Source organism: Nicotiana sylvestris, chromosome 4, assembly GCF_000393655.2.
Source record: "Nicotiana sylvestris chromosome 4, ASM39365v2, whole genome shotgun sequence".
Taxonomy (NCBI): domain Eukaryota; kingdom Viridiplantae; phylum Streptophyta; class Magnoliopsida; order Solanales; family Solanaceae; genus Nicotiana; species Nicotiana sylvestris.
Genome location: NC_091060.1, coordinates 178,409,346 through 178,429,820, shown reverse-complemented (window position 1 = coordinate 178,429,820; position 20,475 = coordinate 178,409,346). Strand labels below are relative to the sequence as shown.

The 20,475-nt window shown below is 39.1% G+C and overlaps 1 protein-coding gene and 1 non-coding gene across 2 annotated transcripts; both read right to left on the bottom strand.

The window, feature by feature from the left end:
* Positions 1-385: 385 nt before the first annotated feature.
* Positions 386-1,827, bottom strand: LOC138890592 (uncharacterized). Its single transcript, XM_070173988.1, has 5 exons — positions 1,791-1,827; positions 1,304-1,508; positions 777-1,142; positions 592-674; positions 386-447 (listed from the first exon to the last, which is right to left on the bottom strand). The coding sequence occupies exons 1-5, from the start codon at positions 1,825-1,827 to the stop codon at positions 386-388; spliced, it is 753 nt and encodes a 250-aa protein (XP_070030089.1).
* A 9,754-nt stretch (positions 1,828-11,581) lies between these two features.
* Positions 11,582-11,686, bottom strand: LOC138890935 (small nucleolar RNA R71). The gene has a single exon (XR_011407298.1). It is a non-coding gene; the product is annotated as a small nucleolar RNA R71 (small nucleolar RNA).
* Positions 11,687-20,475: the final 8,789 nt, after the last annotated feature.

Sequence of the window (20,475 nt, the reverse complement as noted above, 5' to 3'; positions counted from 1 at the left end):
CTTTTGTTATAGCATTCAACGACTCTGCAATGTTTGATGTCATAGTCCAAGTTCTATTCACCGTTGCATGTACTCTTGACCATCTATGATAGCCAATATCATAGAGGTATGATTTAACACGCTGGTCTATCTCTTCAATCTTCGACATCCTTTCATTAAATTCATCCAGAGTGTATGACCCTGCTGTAGCAAAGTACAATTCATTTAATTGTAGATGATCCTTCTTGAACTTTGCCCTTATATTTGTCCAAATATGCCACATGTAAGAGTAGTGTAGCACGACCAGATAAACAATTGATGTTGCCTTCAGGATACTCTCATTCCTATCTGAAACAATACACATTGAAGTTTTTTCGCCATATGCTTGCTTGAATTGCTCAAAAAATCACTTCCATGATGCGTCGTTTTCAGACTCAACCACAGCATATGCCAAAGACAATATTGTACCTACATTATTAGTAAAAAATAATTAACTGGCAGCTTTGAAAATGCATATAAAAACACAAATACATATAGACTACAATATATCTACAAAATATCTACAATGTATCTACAATTTATAAACTACCTACAAAATAACTACAATTTTACCTGTTGCATCCATTGTGCTTGCTGTCAGCATAATCCCCCTGTAGGCTGTCTTTAAGAATGTCCCATCAACCACTACTACTGGTCTACAATATTCTCAACCACTTATTGATGTACAAAGAGCAACAAATGCATATAAGAAGCATTCATCTGTTGTCTTCTTCAATTTAACAACTGAACCAAGATACCTCTTCTCAAGAATATAAAAATATTTTGGTAATTTGTTGTAGGAGTCAGCCGGATGACCTCTCAAAAACTGTAAAGTCTTTTCCTTTGCTCTCCATGCTTGCATGTAGCTTAGGTTCACTCTGTGTTGGGACAACATGTCAGTTTGTATGTCCTTTGGTGTGTAAACTGTCTTAGGATCACAATACTTTGGCATGACCATGCTACCAACTACAACTGCAATATGTTTGCGATGTATGAATGTATCGTGCATTAAGGTGCATGTGTGTTGTCGGTTGAAACTCCTGATCTTGAACATTGCAGAATCATTAATTGATGTTGCCTTGAAGTTCCAATTACAGTTTTCTCCAACGCATATAAGCCAGTATCTACCAAAAAAATACATTTATAATACATGTTATCAATATAGATGTAACAAAAGGACTGTTTTAACATAAAGTAACACACTATACAATATAACTACTTTTCACCTATATATCACAAGGAAAATACTGTTTATAATAATTTTTCACCATTAATATCTTCATACCTTCTGTGGCTAGATCTTTTAACTCTAAATTGGAACTTGTGCATGACAGAATAGTGCTTCATTGCAGTTGCAATTGTTTGCTTGTCTTGATACACTTGTCCTTCTTCGATAACACTTTGTGTACCTTCAGTTATTATTTCACTTTGATATTCCTCTATGACGGGAGAGGCTGGCATATCAAGTAACTGTATTGTCCCAGACGAACCTGCATGAAAATAAAGATAAACAATGTCATTACAATTTTGTAGAATCTTTGTAGATAAATTGTAGATGAAGAGAAAATTTTATAGTCAACATTTTTCAACATAGATTGTAGTTTGATTGTAGTTTAATTGTAGTATAAATGTAGTAATTTTGTAGATAATCATGAAAATAATATTGCTTTATACATCCTAAAATTGATGTGTAGTTTATTTGTAGATAAATGTAGGAATTTTATAGATATTACCGTAAAACAGACTTCCATAGAATTTGAAACATAACAAACCTGCACTTGTGTTCTCATTTGTAATAGTCAATTCCATATTGAAATCTCGTACACTTATAAGTAACGTATACGATCCTAAGTTTTTATTCTCCTTTTTTGTCTCCATATATATACGAACCCCCATATTGTTCCTAATCTTCGTTGTAGGACAATTCTCATTCACAATGTATTTGGTAATAAAGTTTCGGATATGGTATAAAAAAGAAAAAATTTCTCAATTCAGCTTTTTATGTATGTAAGTGCATTAATTAATTATTTCCCAAAATCTGAAACGACTGCAAATGAACAAATATAATGGAACTCTTTGGCCAGATTAAAAACAGAAAAAGATAAAAAGAACGAAAGATTGAGATTGTGGCATTATCTAGTATAGCCATGTGGATTGTGGATTCGTCAACATAAGTTAAATGAAGTCTGCCATTCAATTACGAAATATCCCTACAACGTAACTATTGTGCTTTTCTTTAAGGGTGTGTGAATGGAAAATAAAAGAGGCAAATTTTGTATTGCACCTCTCCATCTTTTTTTTTTTTTTCTGTCTATAAATTAGAGGCTTGGCCTTATTTTTCAGATAAAGAAAATCTAAAATCTTTTCTTCTCTTTTCTATACCGTTGCATTATTTTTTAAATAAACATAAGTGTCATGTGTGATTTGCTCCATTTGTTGAGTTCGATGAAGTTTTGTGATTTGAAGTGCCGTTATCACATAATAGTTATTCCGTTCTATCATAGGAGGAATTAATCCGTATACCTTAGGCAATAATGAAGGGATTAAATTCCTTAAGGACACACTGTGCATTCAGTGGGCTCAAAGTTATTTTACTATTTATTTATTGAACTAACATTTATTTGCTTCTTTGATTTTCTGATTTTGAATACAATAATACCAACAATCTTAAGGAATTTAATTTCTTTTTTCTGTGTTCGTCTTTGAATCTCCAAAAATCAAAATAGAGTCTGTTAGTTTCAAAAGAAAATTTTGTTGGATGGACGAAAGGAAAAAGGTTTTGGAAACAGAATGTCATTTGTTTGCTATGGACAAAAATGACCGAAATTGTTATGGATGTGCTTGGATGCAGTCTGTCTTAATTAGTCATTTGCTTCAGGATACTCTTTTGTTGAGGAAATTGCATCTTGCAATTGGAATAGTTGTTGGTATTACTGTGTTCCAAATCAGAAAATCAGAGAAGCAAACAAATATTAGTTCAATAAATAAATCGTAAAATAATTTCAAGCCTACTGAATTCACAGTATGTCCTTAAGAAATTTAATCTCTTCACTGTTGCCTTAGGTAAACGGATTAATTCCTCCCAGGATAGAACGGAATAACTATTCTGTAATAGCGGCACTTCAAATCACAGAACTCCAGCGAACTCGACAAACGGAGCAAATCACACTTGACACTTATGTTTATTTAGAAAATAATGCAACAATGTGGAAAATAGGGGAGAAGATTTCAGATTTTCCATATCAAAAAAATGAGGCCAAGCCTCTAAATTTATAGACAAAGAAAGGGTGAGATGAAGAGGTGCAATCCAAGAGGCGCCTCTTCCATTTCCCATTCACATCCCTTAATAAAAACGCAACAATCCCCCACATGAATGGGGAATGGACGTATGTGAAAAAACATGCATGAAAATACTGTGTGATTCGCAAGTAAGGATTAATCGCATCTGGATAACTAGGTTTCCCTTTGAACTTTCCATAGTGAACTTATGTCGGATATACTCGGTCAATCAGTAGATTTGATATCTTTGAACCGTCGAGCTTTGGCGTATACCTAGACAACCATAAGTCACACAATCAATCCTTAATCGTCTTTGGTTCTCACGGTTGTATTCGTTTCAGCTATGAACACCGCCTGATTTCATGAGTGCTTAGAGAATGGGTCTTTACTTTCATTCCCCTTAAAACGGCTTACACTTCACACCACATAGGTGATTTCTAAACATTTAATCTTATAGACACACTATCTGGTCATATCCCGCGAGACTTAGCAAATCATTAAAAAGCTTTAAGCTTTATTGACTCATCAAAAAGCCTTAATGCTTTACCTTGATTTCTGAACATTGTCTTCATCACGAGAATGGGTTGAGTTATTTGACAATGTTGAACCGTCATTCATAACTTTGTTTGATCTTTTTGAACCTAGCTCTTGGGATCTCCAGTCTGCTAGGTAGAGTTACCGCCATGATGACTTGTCCTAGGCCTTAACCCCATTCCCTTCGATGATCTTTCAACTGCCTCATTAGATAGGCCTTTTGTAAGTGGATCCAACACGTTATTTCTTGATTTTACGTAGTCAATCGTGATAACACCACTAGAGAGTAGTTGTCTAACGGTGTTGTGTCTCCGTCGAATGTGACAAGATTTTTCATTATACATAACGCTCCTTGCCCTGCCTATTGCCGCTTGACTATCACAATGTATACATATAGGTGCCAAAGGTTTGGGCCAAAAGTGGAACATCTTCCATGAAATTCCGGAGCTATTCAGCTTCTTCACCGGCCTTATTTAAGGCTATAAACTCAGCCTCCACTGTAGAGCGGTCAATGCATATTTGTTTGGACGATTTCCAAGACATCGCTCCTCCACCGACTATTTAGAATCGGTTGAAGGGCTGATTTAGTTTGCATCACTATACCCATTTATTATCGCGGGATACTTACTGTAGTGCACATCATAATTTGAAGTATATTTCAATTACTTCGAAACTCGTTTCATTGTCATGAAAGTTCAATGCAAACTTTCTTATGTTGTAGACTAATACGTCTCGACTTTTGATTGCATATCAGATTATTGACTACACTTAATGTAGCAATAATATATTATAACAACAACAGGAATGATTGGCATCAGTTGTGTCCACAACCTTTTAATATATAACACATTTCGCAATCACTCAGCTATTTTCAAGCATTTGTATGCTATTTATTCATACATTTATATGATATGCAAATTATAGCACCTTCATTTATGAAACAAATCCAACTTCCAATGGATTTTGGTCATGTTTATTGGTTAGTTCACCTCATTATAGACCAACGTATTAATACATTCGTTTATGAACGATCATATTTATACAAGACATACAAACACACTTTTCATGAAAAGTCACAAGCTTCCAGGTGACACCCTTTCATAAAAGAGCTAAACATTATAAATGTTCAAGAAAGAACAAATTATTTCTGGAACGCCACGTAAACAACTTTCGAATTAATAATTTCATCACTAGTCATCACTTAAGACTGAACAAGTAATGAATTCACCGACTATTGTATCAATATCCCTATGTATTCGTGGGGTTCGAAGAATCATATCATCTAATTATTCTAGATAATATATACATCTCGTCTAGCATTAGCTTTTGTTATGCATAAGCTAAATGCCCCCACATTTCACATGTTTCATGTGTCTTTTCTATCAACATATAATCCATATATAAACAAGCAATGACTACATAATTTAGAGTATTCTTAGTGTAAATACACTAGTTTGAAACCATTTGATATTATTTTCTAGTCAAATTTTGCATGCCATTATTTGAGTGTTTGTTTTAGTCCATAAAGTGATTTAACAAGTCGACACACCTTCTTTCTTTTTCAGGAACCACGAACCCTTCATGTTATTCCATATAAATTTCTTCCTCCAAATATCTATTTAAGAAGGTTGTCTTTTACGTCCATCTTATGGATTTCAAGGCCATACATGGTGGCTAACACTATTACCATTCGAATAGATGTAATTCTCGTTACCGATGCATATGTGTCAAAGTAATCAAGACCTTCTCGTTGTCTTGATCCTTTGGCAATCAATCTTGCCTTATATTTGTCAATAGTACCATCAACTTTCATTTTCCTTCTGAAAATCCACTTAGAACCCAAAGGTTTATTTGGAGGAAGATCAACCAATTCTCAAGTATGATTACTTAATATGAGTTCTATCTTACTATTGACTACCTCTTTCTAACATTGTGTTTTCGAGTAAGACATTGCTTCTTAAATATTTGAGGCTCACTTTCTAACAAGAATGTTAGAAAATTTGGTTCAAAGGAAGTAGTTGTCTTTTGACGTTTACTACGTCTTGGATTCACCTCATTAGGTGTACTTTCCTTTTCTTCTTCACGAGGTCGCTTAGATATTTCATTCGACGACTCACATTCATTTTTATACGGATAAATATTCTTAAAGAATTCAGCATTATTTGATTCGATTACCGTATTAATATGAATTCGGGATTTTCTGATTTATGAACCAGAAAATAATATGCTTTACTATTTGTTGCATATCCTATGAAAACGCAATCAATAATTTTCGGTCTGATCTTTACTCTTTTGGATGTAGGAACTTGTACTTTAGCTAAGTGCCCCCACACTTTAAAATATTTAAGTTGGGCTTCCTTTCATTCTATTTTTCATATGGATTGGATTGCGTCTTGCTATGGGGAACGCGAATGAGTATTCGATTAGCTGTAAGCATAGCTTCCTCCTACATGTTTTGGGTAACCAGAACTTATCAACTAGGCATTCTTCGTCTCCTTTGATGTTCTATTCTTTCTTTCCGCAATTCCATTAGATTGTGGTGACTAAGGGGCGATCGTTTGGTGAATAATTTCATATTCCAGACATATTTCTTCAAAAGGAGATTCATATTCGACGCTCTTATTACGTTGTTGAGCCAACCACAAGAATTGTTGTTTGTGTCACGATAGAACGATGAAGTTTTTAATCTTCAAATCAAGTATATCTTACACAAGCAGAATTAATAAACGGTGAAGTTTTTAATCTTCAAATCGAGTAATATCTGGCACAATCAAATTTAATAAATGGTGAAGTTTTTAATCTTCAAACCGAATAATAAATTGGAGTGAAAAATCACTAAGATTTTAATCTCCAAAACGAGTATAAAGTTACTTAGACTTTAATTTCCGATAAATGAGTAAAAGTTACGAATACTTTAATCTCAACGAACGAGTAAAAAATCACGCAGATTTTGATCTCGAAGCTGGAGTAGAAAATCACGAAGATTTTATTCTCCATAACGGGTGTAGAAAATCATGAGAATTTTAACTCCATTTCCAAATGATTTTCCAACTAAACCATTATAACACTTTAAACCGTTTGATCTCTTTCCCTAATCAAACAAATATACGTACACCTTTACATATATTATGTTCATGATTCTCAAAATATTTTTCAATATTGTAAGATATGAATTAGGCTTAAACTAACTCTTGAAAAAATATTATTTCACATAATTTTAAGCATGCTCTCAAAGTTATATACCAACTAACTAATTTTATGGCATGCTAACATATAAATTATGAGATCATCACATAATAAATATCTATCCTATCATTAGTAGAAACTGAATTCACAAATCACAAAGGATAGAATATTAATGGAAAAAACGTTATAAGTTGAGTGAGAGAAAATAGAAAACATTACTCTGATGTATTCCCCCGAGACAGTTTCATTCGGCACTGTTTTTCTTTTACTGTCTCTTATGTTTTCCTGGAAATATCAAATTATCAATATTATCGAGGTCTAACTCAAATCCTATTGGGCAGGCATTGCCCTGAAGATTTTCAGCCAACTGGGTCTCAAAACTCATTCTTTGCACCCCTTGTATCTTCATGAAGAATTGACAAATGTTGTCCTTAACTTTAAGAAGAATTATGAACAATGTACAAGACCACATAATTATTCAAACTCACAACTTGATAAGCAGATTTCATTGTCCGGTTTGGGACAAATCAATTCTAAAATAGTGCAATTCACACAGAATTTTTAAGGTACGCCGATCACGCCGATCTGACTCCCTATTTTACTGTGATAAAAACCAGTAGTCACATTGTGCCAAAATCATTCGCAATAACTTTGCTTTTGTTGTTTGACTTAATAGAAAAACAACTTCCTATTTCACTCTGATTTTCTCCATCAACTATCCGTCAAATATTTTTAAATTCCTTAAGATTGTTGGTGTTACTGTGTTTCAAATCAGAAAATCAGAGAAGCAAACAAACGTTAGTTCAATAAATAAATCGTAAAATAATTCCGAGCCCACTAAAGATGAAGAGGTGCAATCCAAGAGACGCCTCTTCCATTTCCTATTCACACCCCTTAATAAAAACACAATAATAATCAATTACAAGAATCAGATGCCACCCATTATAAGGCACTAAAAGCGGTGTCACAATCTGGATATGGCACTAAAGATGACGAAACCCATGTAACTATGAATATATTCTCGGAAACATGGAACTATTCGATCTTTTATTTATGAATTGATTGCTCCTAAGGAGACATCAAAATTTGCATAAATAAATTGTCTCTATTGTGCAAGTACCTGTTATGTGATGGCACCACTGGTCTTGAAATTGAAAGTCATTTTTTAGTTTTCAAGCCTATGGAATTTTCAATTGACCATCGCATGGTTTCATGAATTTCTAACAAGTTTTCTTTTTCCAGTAAATTTGTTTCCATCCAAATAATACAAATAAGGATATGGAACCATTTATGGCAAGTGTTAATGACGGGAAAAGGCAGAATTTAATCACTGTAAAAGAAAAATAGTGAAGGTGACGATTTAAGAAGAAAGTGACGATATTTCGGGTTCTACTTTCTTTACTCTTCATTTTTTTTCCCTACCCTTTGTGATTTATGATATCTTGCTTCCATAAATGTTTGGGTAGATGTTTATTATGTAATGATCTCATATTACAAATCTAGAATTATATGCATGATTAGGAATAACATATGTTTGCAGTTAATTTTGTTATTCCTTTGACCAAATGAAAAAGTATTAATAGTTGATATATACAATTGGTAGCATGCATGGTTTCTTCAAGGAAGCAAGACATGGATTAGGCTTTCTGTAATTCTTGAAGTATTCTTGAGATCATGAATATAATATGTGTAAAGATGAACATATATGAGTTTGATTAGACAAAGAGATTTAAAGTGTTATAATAGTTTAGTGGGAAAACCATTTGCAAAGGGAATTAAAATTCTCGTGATTTTCTACTCCTGCTTCGAGATCAAAATCTGTGTGATTTTTTACTCGTTCATTGAGATTAAAGTCTTTGTGACTTTTTACTCATTTGTCGGAAACTAAAGTCTAAGTAACTTTATACTCGTTTTGGAGATTAAAATCTTAGTGATTTTCTCCTCCAATTTATTATTCGATTTGAAGATTAAAATTTTTACTTTTGATTAGATCTAATTGTATCAGATATTACTCGGTTTGAAGATTAAAAACTTCACCGTTTATTAATTCTGAGTGTGTCAGATTGGTTTGAAGATTAAAAACTTCACCACTTATTAATTCTGGCTCTATTGTGACACAAACAAGAGTTCATGTGGTTAGATCTACAAAGTAATAAGGGCGGTGAATGTGAATCTCCTTTTGAAGAAATATGTTTGGAATATGGTGTTATTCATCAAACAACTATCACATACACGCCCCAATCGAATAGGATTGTGGAAAGAAAGAATCAATCATTAAATAAAATGATGAATGCTTAGTTGGTAAGTTCTGGTTCACTCCAGAACTTGTGGGGAAAACTATTCTTACAGCTAACAAAATATTAATTCGTGTTCCCCATAGCAAGACACAATCCATTCCATATGAAAAATAGAAAAGAAGAAAACCCAACTTGAAATATTTCCAAGTGTGGGGGGTATTTGGGTAAAGTGTGAGTTCTTAAACCCAAAAGGATAAAATCGGATTGAACACTGTTGATTCGGTTTTCATACGATATGCAACAAATAGTAAGGAATATCGATGATAGGCTATAATTACATATTTTAGTCGTTTATTACACTCTAATTTACTGCACTTTAATTGAGTTTGAGCTTTAATCGCTAGTGTTTTGCACTAAATATGTGTTTTATGCCTTGTAGGAGTGATTCCGATCTATGTAGGCGTTATGGAATGAATTCAAGTGATTTGGAGCTTTGAAGTCTGAGTAAAAGCCCAATTCATTAAGCCGGGATCGTATTCAGAGGTCGTGTACCAAGTCTCGATGTCAAAAGAGGATGAAATAATTTCTCTTTGAGAAAATTACACTATTGTGCCGCACAGTGCGGCGCAACGTGCGTCGCGCCTTTGGAATTTTCCTGCAGTTTGTCAGAATCAGCTCTCTGAACTTCCCCACAAGCACACCGCACAGTGCGGCGCAGCGTGCGGCGCGCCTGTACAAATTTTACAGAGCCAAGTCCTATTTCGCGCAGGAAAGGGTGTTTCATCTGGGCCCGACCCTACTTGGTATAAATACATATAAAATGCTATTTTGGAATTTTTGGACACATCTGAGACCTAGGGATGCCACTTTGGAGAGAGGATACACACAAGAAACATCGGGGAGCAAGAGCATCTCAAATCTCTTCATGTTTTCTTAGTATTTTGAATTATCCAAACTTATGAAATTGTTTGCTAATATCATGAGTGGCTAAAAACTCATTGTTCTAGGGTTGTCATTTAGCCATGAATATTGTTGTTTAACATTTGACTTAAACTTAATTACAATTCACTAATATTTGTTTGTTTCTTCAATTCTGTGATTAATTGCTTAATTATCTGGCCAGGAGTTGGTTCTATTTACTATCTATGCTATGCTTGGAAAAGCCATATTTAGATTAGAGAAGAATTGAAGAGACCATAATCTTAACTCTTGGGGGGGGGAGGATTTGTGGTTAGGATAGGAATATACCTAGTCACTGTGCTTAATTAAATATATCGTAATCTTAATGCATTCTTAATAGATTGATTTCATAGGAATATAGGGGTTAATCTATTTTGAATAGGCGAGTAGTATTTTGGGAGAAGGCTATGAGAGCAATTATCGATTAATTAGCAACCATGAGTGACTTGTATGAGAGAGAGAGTTAACTAGAACACAATAGGATTGGTGAATCGATCACAACCCTGGAATATTTGTCTCTATTGAATACTTAACAATCATTTTACTGCTTGATAATTTAGTTCAGAATTATAGTTTAGTATAATCACATTCTTGAACTTGAATTTAGCTTGACTGATTAACAATATTGGTGAATTAGTGGGTAGTTGATATAAGTCTCCGTGAATTCGACACTCGACTTATTATTTTATTACTTGTACGACCACGTATACTTGCGTGTGCGTTTGGGAGCAACAAATTTTTGGCGCCGCTGTCGGGGACTTGAATATTAACTACTTTCTAGTTTTTGCTTTAATTGTTTATTTCGTCGAGTCTAATGTTACTTGATTTTTGCTCGGATCTCAGGAACTTTGATTGAATGCGTAGGGTCAAAAGCCAAGACCGACTTCAAATCTTTGACCCTGAACCTGAAAGAACATTTCACAAGAGGTTGACGGAAGCAAGGGAAACAAATAATATTCAGGCACTTGTTCAATTTCCTAGGAACATGGCAGAGGAGCAACACATGGCTGTTCAGGAGGTGGCGATGCCCAGCATTGCCAATGTCACCTCTAGCATTGTGAAGCCCAGAATCACTGGGCACTTTGAGCTGAAAGAAAGCATGATCCAGATACTTCATGTGAATGAGCAGTTTATGGGTCTTCCACCCGAGGATCCACAACAGCATATCCTGAACTTCTTGGAGATTAGTGATACTTATATCACTAACGGAGTCACTCCAGACTATGTGAGGCTCACACTTTTTCCATTCTCACTGTTGGGCGAAGCAAAGCAAAGGCTGAAGGCAGAACCAGCTAATTCTATTACCTCATGGAATGATTTGGCAAGGAAATTTCTGGCAAGGTTTTTCCCTTCAGGCAAAACTGTAAAGATCCGAAGTGAGATAGTTGCCTTCAAACAGAAAGGCGGAGAGTCTTTATCCTCAGCTTGGGAGAGGTTCAAGGGGCTAATCAGAGACTGTCCTCATCACAATTAGACAAGAGAAGTATTAGCTCACACTTTCATAGAAGGTCTACATCCTGAAACAAAGATTGTGGTAGATGCTGCAGCTGGAGATCAAGTGTTGGAGAAAAGCTTTGACGAGATATATGCATTATTGAACAAATTCTCCAAAAGCAATCCGGATTCGCAAGGAGAGATGGGCAAATATACAGTGCAAAAGTCTGCAAGGGTTCTTAAGTTAGATGTCGTCTCGGCATTATCAACGTAGATTTCTACACTAACTAACCAAGTCAATCAGATGACCTTGATTATCAACAAGCAACAAGCACAACTGGTACAATAGGTTCAAGTGTTTTGTGAAATATGTGGAGAGAGTCACACGAGCGACTTATGCCCCACTAATTTAGAGTCTGTCTGCTTTATGGGTAATGCAAATATGGGCCAAACAAACCAATATGGGAACACTTACAATCCCAACTGGACGAACCATCCAAACTTCTCTTAGTGTGGAAACCAAGGTACTCAGAATCAATACATGCCTCAAGAACCTCAACAGTAATATAAACCACCTCAGGCTGAACAACAAGCGAGTCCAATAAGTCACTTTGAAGACATATTAAAAAAAGTGATGGCTGAACACCAAGCCCTCGCTCAGAAATTTATGGCTGAGTAGCAAGCCCAAGCCGTAACAATGAGAAATTTGGAGTGCCAAATGGGACAACTTGCCATTGCTCAAAACACTAGACCAGTTGGAGCTCTTCCAAGTGACACTGAAGATAATCCTAAGGCATCCCTTAATGCCGTGTCGTTGAGGAATGGGAGACAACTAGAAGAAGTTCAGTCAAAAAAGAGGAAACAACTGACTTCTAATGAGAGGCCAGCCACTATAGAATCAACATCAGAAAAATCTAAGGAGTTAGAGAAGCCAGTTATAGAGGCGGTGGCTGAGCAACCCCCACCAGTGGTTGCAAGGCCACCACCTCCGTTCCCTCAAAGATTGCAGAAAGTGAAGGATAACGCCGCGTATAAAAAGTTCCTTGATATTTTGAAGCAGGTGAAAATTAATATTCCATTGGTAGACATCTTACAAGAAGTGCTCAAATATCCAAAGTACATCAAGTACATAGTAGCAAATAAAAGGAGGTTGACCGAGTTCAAAATTATGGCACTTGCTGAGGAGTGTAGCTCAAGAATTCAAAGCAAGTTACCTCAGAAATTGAAGGATCCAGGTAGTTTCACTATCCAAGTCTCAATTAGTAAACATGCAATTGGGCGAGCTTTATGTGATCTTGGAGCAAACATCAATTTGATGCCGCTATCTGTGTTAAGACAGTTGGGATTGGGTGAGCCACGCCCAACAACGGTAGTCTTATAGTTGGCTAATCGCTCCCTTGCACATCCTGAAGGAGTGATTGAAGATGTGTTAGTTCAAGTGGGTTCTTTCATATTCCCTGCTAATTTCATTATCTTGGACTACAAGCCTGATCAGGAAGTCCCATTTATTTTTTTTTTGGGGGGGGAAGGGGTCCATTCTTAGCCACAGGCCGAGATATTATTGATGTTTGTGAAGGAAAGATAATGATGAGAGTAGGTGATCGAGTGGAGGTATTCAATATTTATAAAACACTCAGGTTGCCAGCCTACTATGAAGAGCTATCCATGATTTCTATGGTGGAAAGCGATGCTACATCATTAACGCCTTATATGAGCCCTATAGATCCTCTTGAACGAGCTTTGATTGGGGATGAAGAAGATAGTGAAGATGAAATGATGGGAGAAATTGAGCAAGTACTTGATATATCTTGTAGTTATGTCCATGGGTTTGCAATATTTGAGGAGCTGGACAGGCCTGTTACTCTGACCCCTCCTAAGCCATATATATAAGGCAAAATTGGAGGGTCCCATTTCTCGTCATTAAGGCATTTCAGAAGATCATCTCAAAGCCTCAAGGCTACAAGGCTGTGGCCGAGTTTCCTCCCTCGAGGTTCGTCGACGCCCAACCTAGGGATAACGTTGGCCGCAACCACAACAGATATGGGGAGTTCCCAAGGAGTGCAGCTAGGGCCGATAAAATCTGTCAAGCTAGTCTGAACCTGCACCATGATATTAGCTAGCTGTCCCATCCCTACTTCTTTGTCATTAGTGTATTTTGTACTATGTTAGGATTCCCCTCCTATATAGAGGGGGTCTATGACATTTTGTTTTCTCATGTTGCTTCAATTGCTCTACACGAAATATACAAGAATATTCTATTTTCTCTCTAACATATTCTCTCGATATTATTGCTTTTTATTTATTATCCTCATATTTGTTCATCATTTACTGCTTATCATTGGCCGTAAAGAGCCTTCGTTAATTTGGTTATACCTGTTAGCCACGTATCGCCTGCCTTCGATAGCTCATAGTCGAGCTCCGAAATCGACCTCGAGGCCCCGATAATTGGCCCAACGGTTTGATTATCGCCCTATCCTTAACTCTTATTTCGTTTCTAAGTCTCATACACATAGCATCAAATGCTTAACAACTAACATAAAAATAGATCACGTGTTTTTAGAGTCCCAAAAGCAAATTTAATTGTCATTACCATTTTCACGGTAAACAGTTTGGCGCCCACCGTGGGGCTAAAAATTATAGTGATTATTTTCTTGCTGGTTTAGATACACAATGCAAGTTATCTTTCATGTTTTTTCTTGCCCAAGATCTTCAATTTCATGCCAAAATGTCTAACTCGGTGAATGGAGGTGAAAACAACAATCTTGAGGACCACGGAGAAAACGATGTGAATGTTCTAGGTATTGGTGTGCCACCAAAAAAGCCTGGGAATGTGCCGGAACCAATCCCGTAGGCGCGGTCTCACGCGATGCCCAACGAGTCGATATAAGCTCGCATATCGACAGGAGCGTGCGTCAGGGAGATCCACAAGAAGCTCAAAAAATCCCAACTAAGGAAGAACGAGAGGTTAGCCTTCATGTTATTTTTAAAATGTTGTAGGCACAACAGCTGGCTATTGCTCAGCTGTAAAGTCATCAGAAAACTCATAGCACGGTAGCACCAGGGATAGCTCCCCTGGAAAAATAGGTACCGGAGAGATCGAGCAATAACAGGCCGATGACTGATCCTGTCATCGTAAAAATGCTCGAGGACCTCACCAGGAGGATTGAATCGGGTGAGAAGATGATAAAAACCAACGACAAAAAGGTCGAAACCTACAACTCCTGGGTCAATCAAATTCTGGGCGCACCCCCGATCCTGAAAGGTGTGGATTCGAAGAAGTTCATACAAAGGCCGTTCCCAGAGGAAGCAGCCCCGAAACCCATTCCAAAGAAGTTCAGAATGCCATAACTCCCAAAATACAATGGGACCTCACACCCAATAAGCACGCTACTGCTTACACTTGCGCAGTGAAGGGCAACGACATAAAGGACGACGAGATCGAGTCTGTCCTATTAAAGAAATTTGGGGAAACACTCTCGAAGGGGGCCATGATGTGGTATCACAACCTAGCTCCTAACTCCATAGATTCATTCGCCATGCTAGCATACTCCTTCATAAAGGCATACACCGGTGCCATCAAAGTAGCAACAAGGAAATCCGACATGTTCAAGATCAAGTAGAGGGAGAACGAAATGCTACGAGAATTCGTATCTCGCTTCCAAACACAACGAATGGAACTACCACCGGTCTCTGACGATTGGGCAGTACAGGCCTTCACTCAAGGTCTGAATGAACGAAGCTCGGTGGCTTCGAAGCAGCTGAAAGAGAATCTGGTCGAATATCTTACCGTGACCTGGTCGGACGTCCACAACCGATACCAGTCGAAAATCAGGGTCGAAGACGACCAATTGGGAGGCCCCTCGGGCTTAGTATACCCAAGTAGGCTCCTGGCAAAGAAAACAAAACCAAACAAATAAAGATATTAGCCATACACCGAAGACAGGAGGAACGCCCCGAGGCACAACCCACCTCACAATGATCAAAGGATAGACCGAGGACAGGATCCTCGGGGACTCATCAACAAAGCCAGATTCGATAGAAACGCAGAGCCAATGGGGGCACCTCACGTATCAGAATACAACTTCAATGTCGATGTATTGGACATCGTGTTTGCCATCAACAAAATCAGAGATGCCAGGTGGCCCAGGACTGTACAATCAGATCCTTCACAAAGGAATCACAACTTAGTGTGCGAGTTTCAAAACATGCATGGCCACTGGACCGAGGATTACTACTAACTCCGAGAAGAGGTAGCTCGACTACTTAACAAAGGTCACCTCCGGGAATTCCTCAAAAACCAAGCCAAAAATTAGTTCCAAGAAAGAGAGGCGGCCAAGAAGAACAAAACAAATGAGCCACAACACGTCATACACATGATCTTGGGAGGCATTGATGCCCCGTAGGAACCTGTGATGAGAAGGACAAAAATATCCATCACCAGAGAAAAGCGAACCCGGGGGTATATACCCGAGGATGCCTTCACATGCAGTGAAGAGGACACCGAGACCTTGTCTCAACCTCACAGTGATGCACTGATAATCTCTTTCCTTGTAAATTCTTTTCAAATAAAACGTGTACTCGTGGATCCATGTAACTCGGCCAACATTATCAGGTCAAGGGTGATAGAGCAGCTCAGACTGCTTGGCCAAATCGTGCTCGCCACTCGAGTCTTCAATGGATTTAACATGGCAAGTGAAACAACGAAAGGAGAAATCACCCTCCCAGTCATCGTGGCCAGCAAAACCCAAAATGCCAAATTCCATATCATCAAAGGAGACATGAGGTACAATGCCTTGTTCGGACGGCCGTGGACTAGATACACTACATGAGAGCAGTATCGACCACTCTACACTAAATGATGAAATTCCCGACAAAGGATGGGATTAAAACCGTCTACGTGGAACAACATGCGACAAGGGAAATGTTCGTGGTGCACGATGTGGCACCGGCACCAATACCTCCACCCACAAAAGAGCCGAAGGGTAATCAAACTATACCTGCGATTAAGCCCGATTAAACAAAGTAAAAGATGATACCGTGTCCTCATCCCGAGTAACTAGGACATATCGGTCCTCGAAACATCGCCGACACATCCCACACTAAGGTATAACCATCTCTCTTTTCATTTCATATTTAATACTAACCCTTATGCAGGAACCCGACCGAAGCAGTCAAAGAGCTAACCCATTTCGAAGACCTTAAGGTTTTAAAGCATCCGTTGCACTCTTTTCCTTCGACCGAGTTTTTATCCCGAAAAGGATTTTACCGGCAAGATTTTTAACGAGGCAACACTTATATGCTACCTAAGGAAGATCCAACAAGTGTTCAAGGCTTCTTTTGCAATCGATCTCGAACATTGGAGGGCATCCCCACAGAAGGTCATACACTCGGAAAAGCTAAGAAACGCCAAATGGGGTCCCAATAGAAAACGATGTACTGGGCCAAATGGTCAAACGAACCGTGTCCGTATAGTCGGACCCCCGACGGTGAAAACATGTACACTTGTACCAAATAATTAAAGAATATCTTTTATCAAAACATCTCGCACTCCAAAAGAAGCTCGGCACCTCCGCAAAAATGATTTCTCCGCCAAAAATGTCTCGAACACTCGGGGACTGGCGCCAATAATTCAACACCTGAACGACCTTCGGGTAGGGACTCCAAGATCGTAAGCCCCCAATGAGGCAACATGAAAATCATGAAACGTATCCAAGGCCTAAAGGGCCCTGAATACTCGGGGACTGGCATCAAATCTCAAAAAACACACGACCTCAGGGTCGGGATATCCAAAATTGTAAGCCCTCAATGAGGCAATACAAAATTTACAAGTAACAGCTTCCGAGCCAAGGTACCCTCGGTGACTCGGGGACTGTCGCCAATCACCATTCATTAAAAAACATGCGGCCGTAAGACCCCGAGCGGGCAAACTCGGTCTCGTAAGACCCATATAGGGCAGCAAATATATCTGTAAGACCTCAACCAAGGCATGAACCACACTTGTACCAAGTGACAATATCTATAAGACCTCAGGAAAGGCATGGAAAATACTTGTACCAAGTATCCAAAACATGTAAGACCTTATTAAAGGCATAAACCCGATCTCAAAGTTTCGGCTATATATTGAACTTGTAAGACCCCTAAAAAGGCATACTCTCGATATGGGTGCTGAAACTATTTCACTCGAGATTTAAAGGCTCCGGCCAAACACAAATGACTCCGGTCACACGGCTGTACCAGCCAAACTAACGCAACTCGGGGACGCACGACCGCCGCTACAAAATAATAGGCCTTTAATTACTTTGAATCTACTTCGAAAAGAACTGGTTAAACAGGCTACCCTCGATATAGGCAAAAGAGCTTCGACCATGTCAGCACCTAAACATCAACTTCGAGATACTCAACCTCCGAGACAAACCCCCCGACGTGCTCGATCATCGCCATATAATGACTCACAATCGAGGTTTTTTATTAAGCCGTCGAAGAGTCAGGCAAACACTATTTATCCTTATCGAGGGCAAAAAATAAAGCCAATAAAAGGTCGCTTCGACCCAAGGCGTAAGAGCCACTATCGCCAGCCCACACTAAAAGGCCGCATCAGCCCAAGGTGTAAGAGCCATGTCGCCAGCCCACACTAAAAGGTCGCATCAACCAAAAACGTAAGAGCCACTGTCGCCAACCTGGAATATGAAAACCTGAGGGTCAAATGAGCTCGAGTTGTAACCCAATTCGGAGACTGGACCTAAAATAGTTAACCAAATATGCCTAAGGGCAAAAGCGTAAGATCTATTGTCGCCAGCCCACATACACTAAAAGGTTGCATCGACCAAAAGCGTAAGAGCTACTGTCGCCCGCCTAAATTTTGTCCACTCGAAGGACAATTAAGCTCGAGTTGATGCCCGACTCGGGGACTGAGCCCAAAATGGTTGGCCTAAATATGCCTAAGAGCAAAAGTACGTAAGAGCCTACGGGCCAGTCTAATGAGCCCCGGGGCCACATCATGACTCTAAGGATTCCTACCAACGCAAAAACCAGTTTGCCTGGCCAAATTCAATACAGAAAAAGATACAAAAGAAATAAAGCCGCTAGGTTTTCTTTCATACACATATACGTAAAAACGCGATCTCCATCTACAAACATGTTTTGATAATGCATCATACAGATGGCAAAATCTATGCCCCTCGGGGGGCTATGGCCTGCCGGCCTCATCTTTGCTTTCTTTAGCATCGGGCAAAAGTAATCTAGCATCGCGCTCATCCGCCCTTGCTCGCGCCAACTCTTCCGAGAAGGCGAAGCCCTTAGCATGGATTTCCTCAAGGGTCTTTCTTTGAGATTTGCAGTGAGCGTATTCTTCAACCCTCTCTTCGCGGTCGAGGATCCTTCTCAGCTCAGCTTGAGCATTGGCAACATCCTTTGAATAGATCGTCATCTCCTAGTGAGCCTTGGTCTGATTCGTTACAACTCCAGCTCAGGCATCAATGATTTCATCCCTGATCTTCGAAAGCTTAGACTCGAGCTTCGCAATCATTTTTGTCTGAACCGAAGCATTATCATGAGCTAAGCGAAGTTGAGCTTCAAAAGCAGGAACTATAGCCAAAACGACCTTCCCCTCTAAAGCCTGAGCCTCCACTCGAGCTTTTAGCTCATCATGCTCACGCCTGGCCCGACCAACTTCATCCCGAAGTTGCTCTAGGGCCTTCGCCTTTTTCTGCAACTAAAATAAATGAAGTGTTAGCTTCAGAAACTAGAAGGCGGAAACACACTCACCCGGAACAGAAAATTTCATGCTCCTTTAAGTAGCTCTCATAATTCAAGCTCCGGCCTACCTCATACCGCAAGTATACCAACTCGACCTCCTTTTCATCACAAAGGAGCCAAAGGGATCTCTCCTCATCCAGAGCTTTCTGCAACCTGGCTTTATGATGAAGCAGCCCAGACTTAAGCTTGTCGAAGGCCTGCAAAAGAAAACCCAATAACGAAGGGAAGGCACGAAGCTTGAAAGACCTGTAAGAAAACTCACCACAAAGTGAAGCCGCTAGGCTTCCTCAAAGGCCAAGCGCACACCTGCCAATCCAGTTCCTTCATCCCTGAAAGAGTCAACTCTGGTCGAAGCATAGTCACTCGGTGTATGCGACCCCGTGTTTCTAGTATCTCCTGAAGTACTATCGATGGAAAAAGAACACGACAACAATGGAGAAACCCTCTTTCTAGAACCAGGAACCGCGGACATGGCAGGCTCGGACGATGCTTCCGCTCCAAAGCCCCGGTCCCATTTTGCCTTGCTTTGAGCGCCATCGCCTTGAAAAAGCATCTCCCGCTTATTGTTGTCATGCTTTAGCCCGAGGGATGGAAACCCCTCCCCCTCTCTAGAGGAACACGGTATAGCCTTAAAAGGCTCTTCGATGCCTACAACAGTAAGCTTAATACGCATAAAGGGAAAATGCCTCTCCAAATGAAGGAAAGGAGGGGAAAGTATAACACAACACTCACCATGATGTTTTGCTTCCCATCTTCCCCGGGACAATGCTTGCCACTTGCGCTCATCACAGGTCGAGTGGGTCGTCAACTTCGAACCCAATCCGGCAAATCAGGAACATCGCCTGGCGCTCATGAAATTGCTATAGAAAAAGAAAAGAGGGCACAGTTACCAAACCTGTTCTCTCCATAGGCAATGAGAAGGCACGAAATGCACCACTTACATGTATAATTCCATTCCTCAGGGAATGACATAAGTTCCACAGGGATAATGTTAGTGGCCCGCACTCGGACAAAGCGACTCATCCACCCCTAGTCTCCATCTTCTTCATCATCAACAACGAAGGGCGTGGTC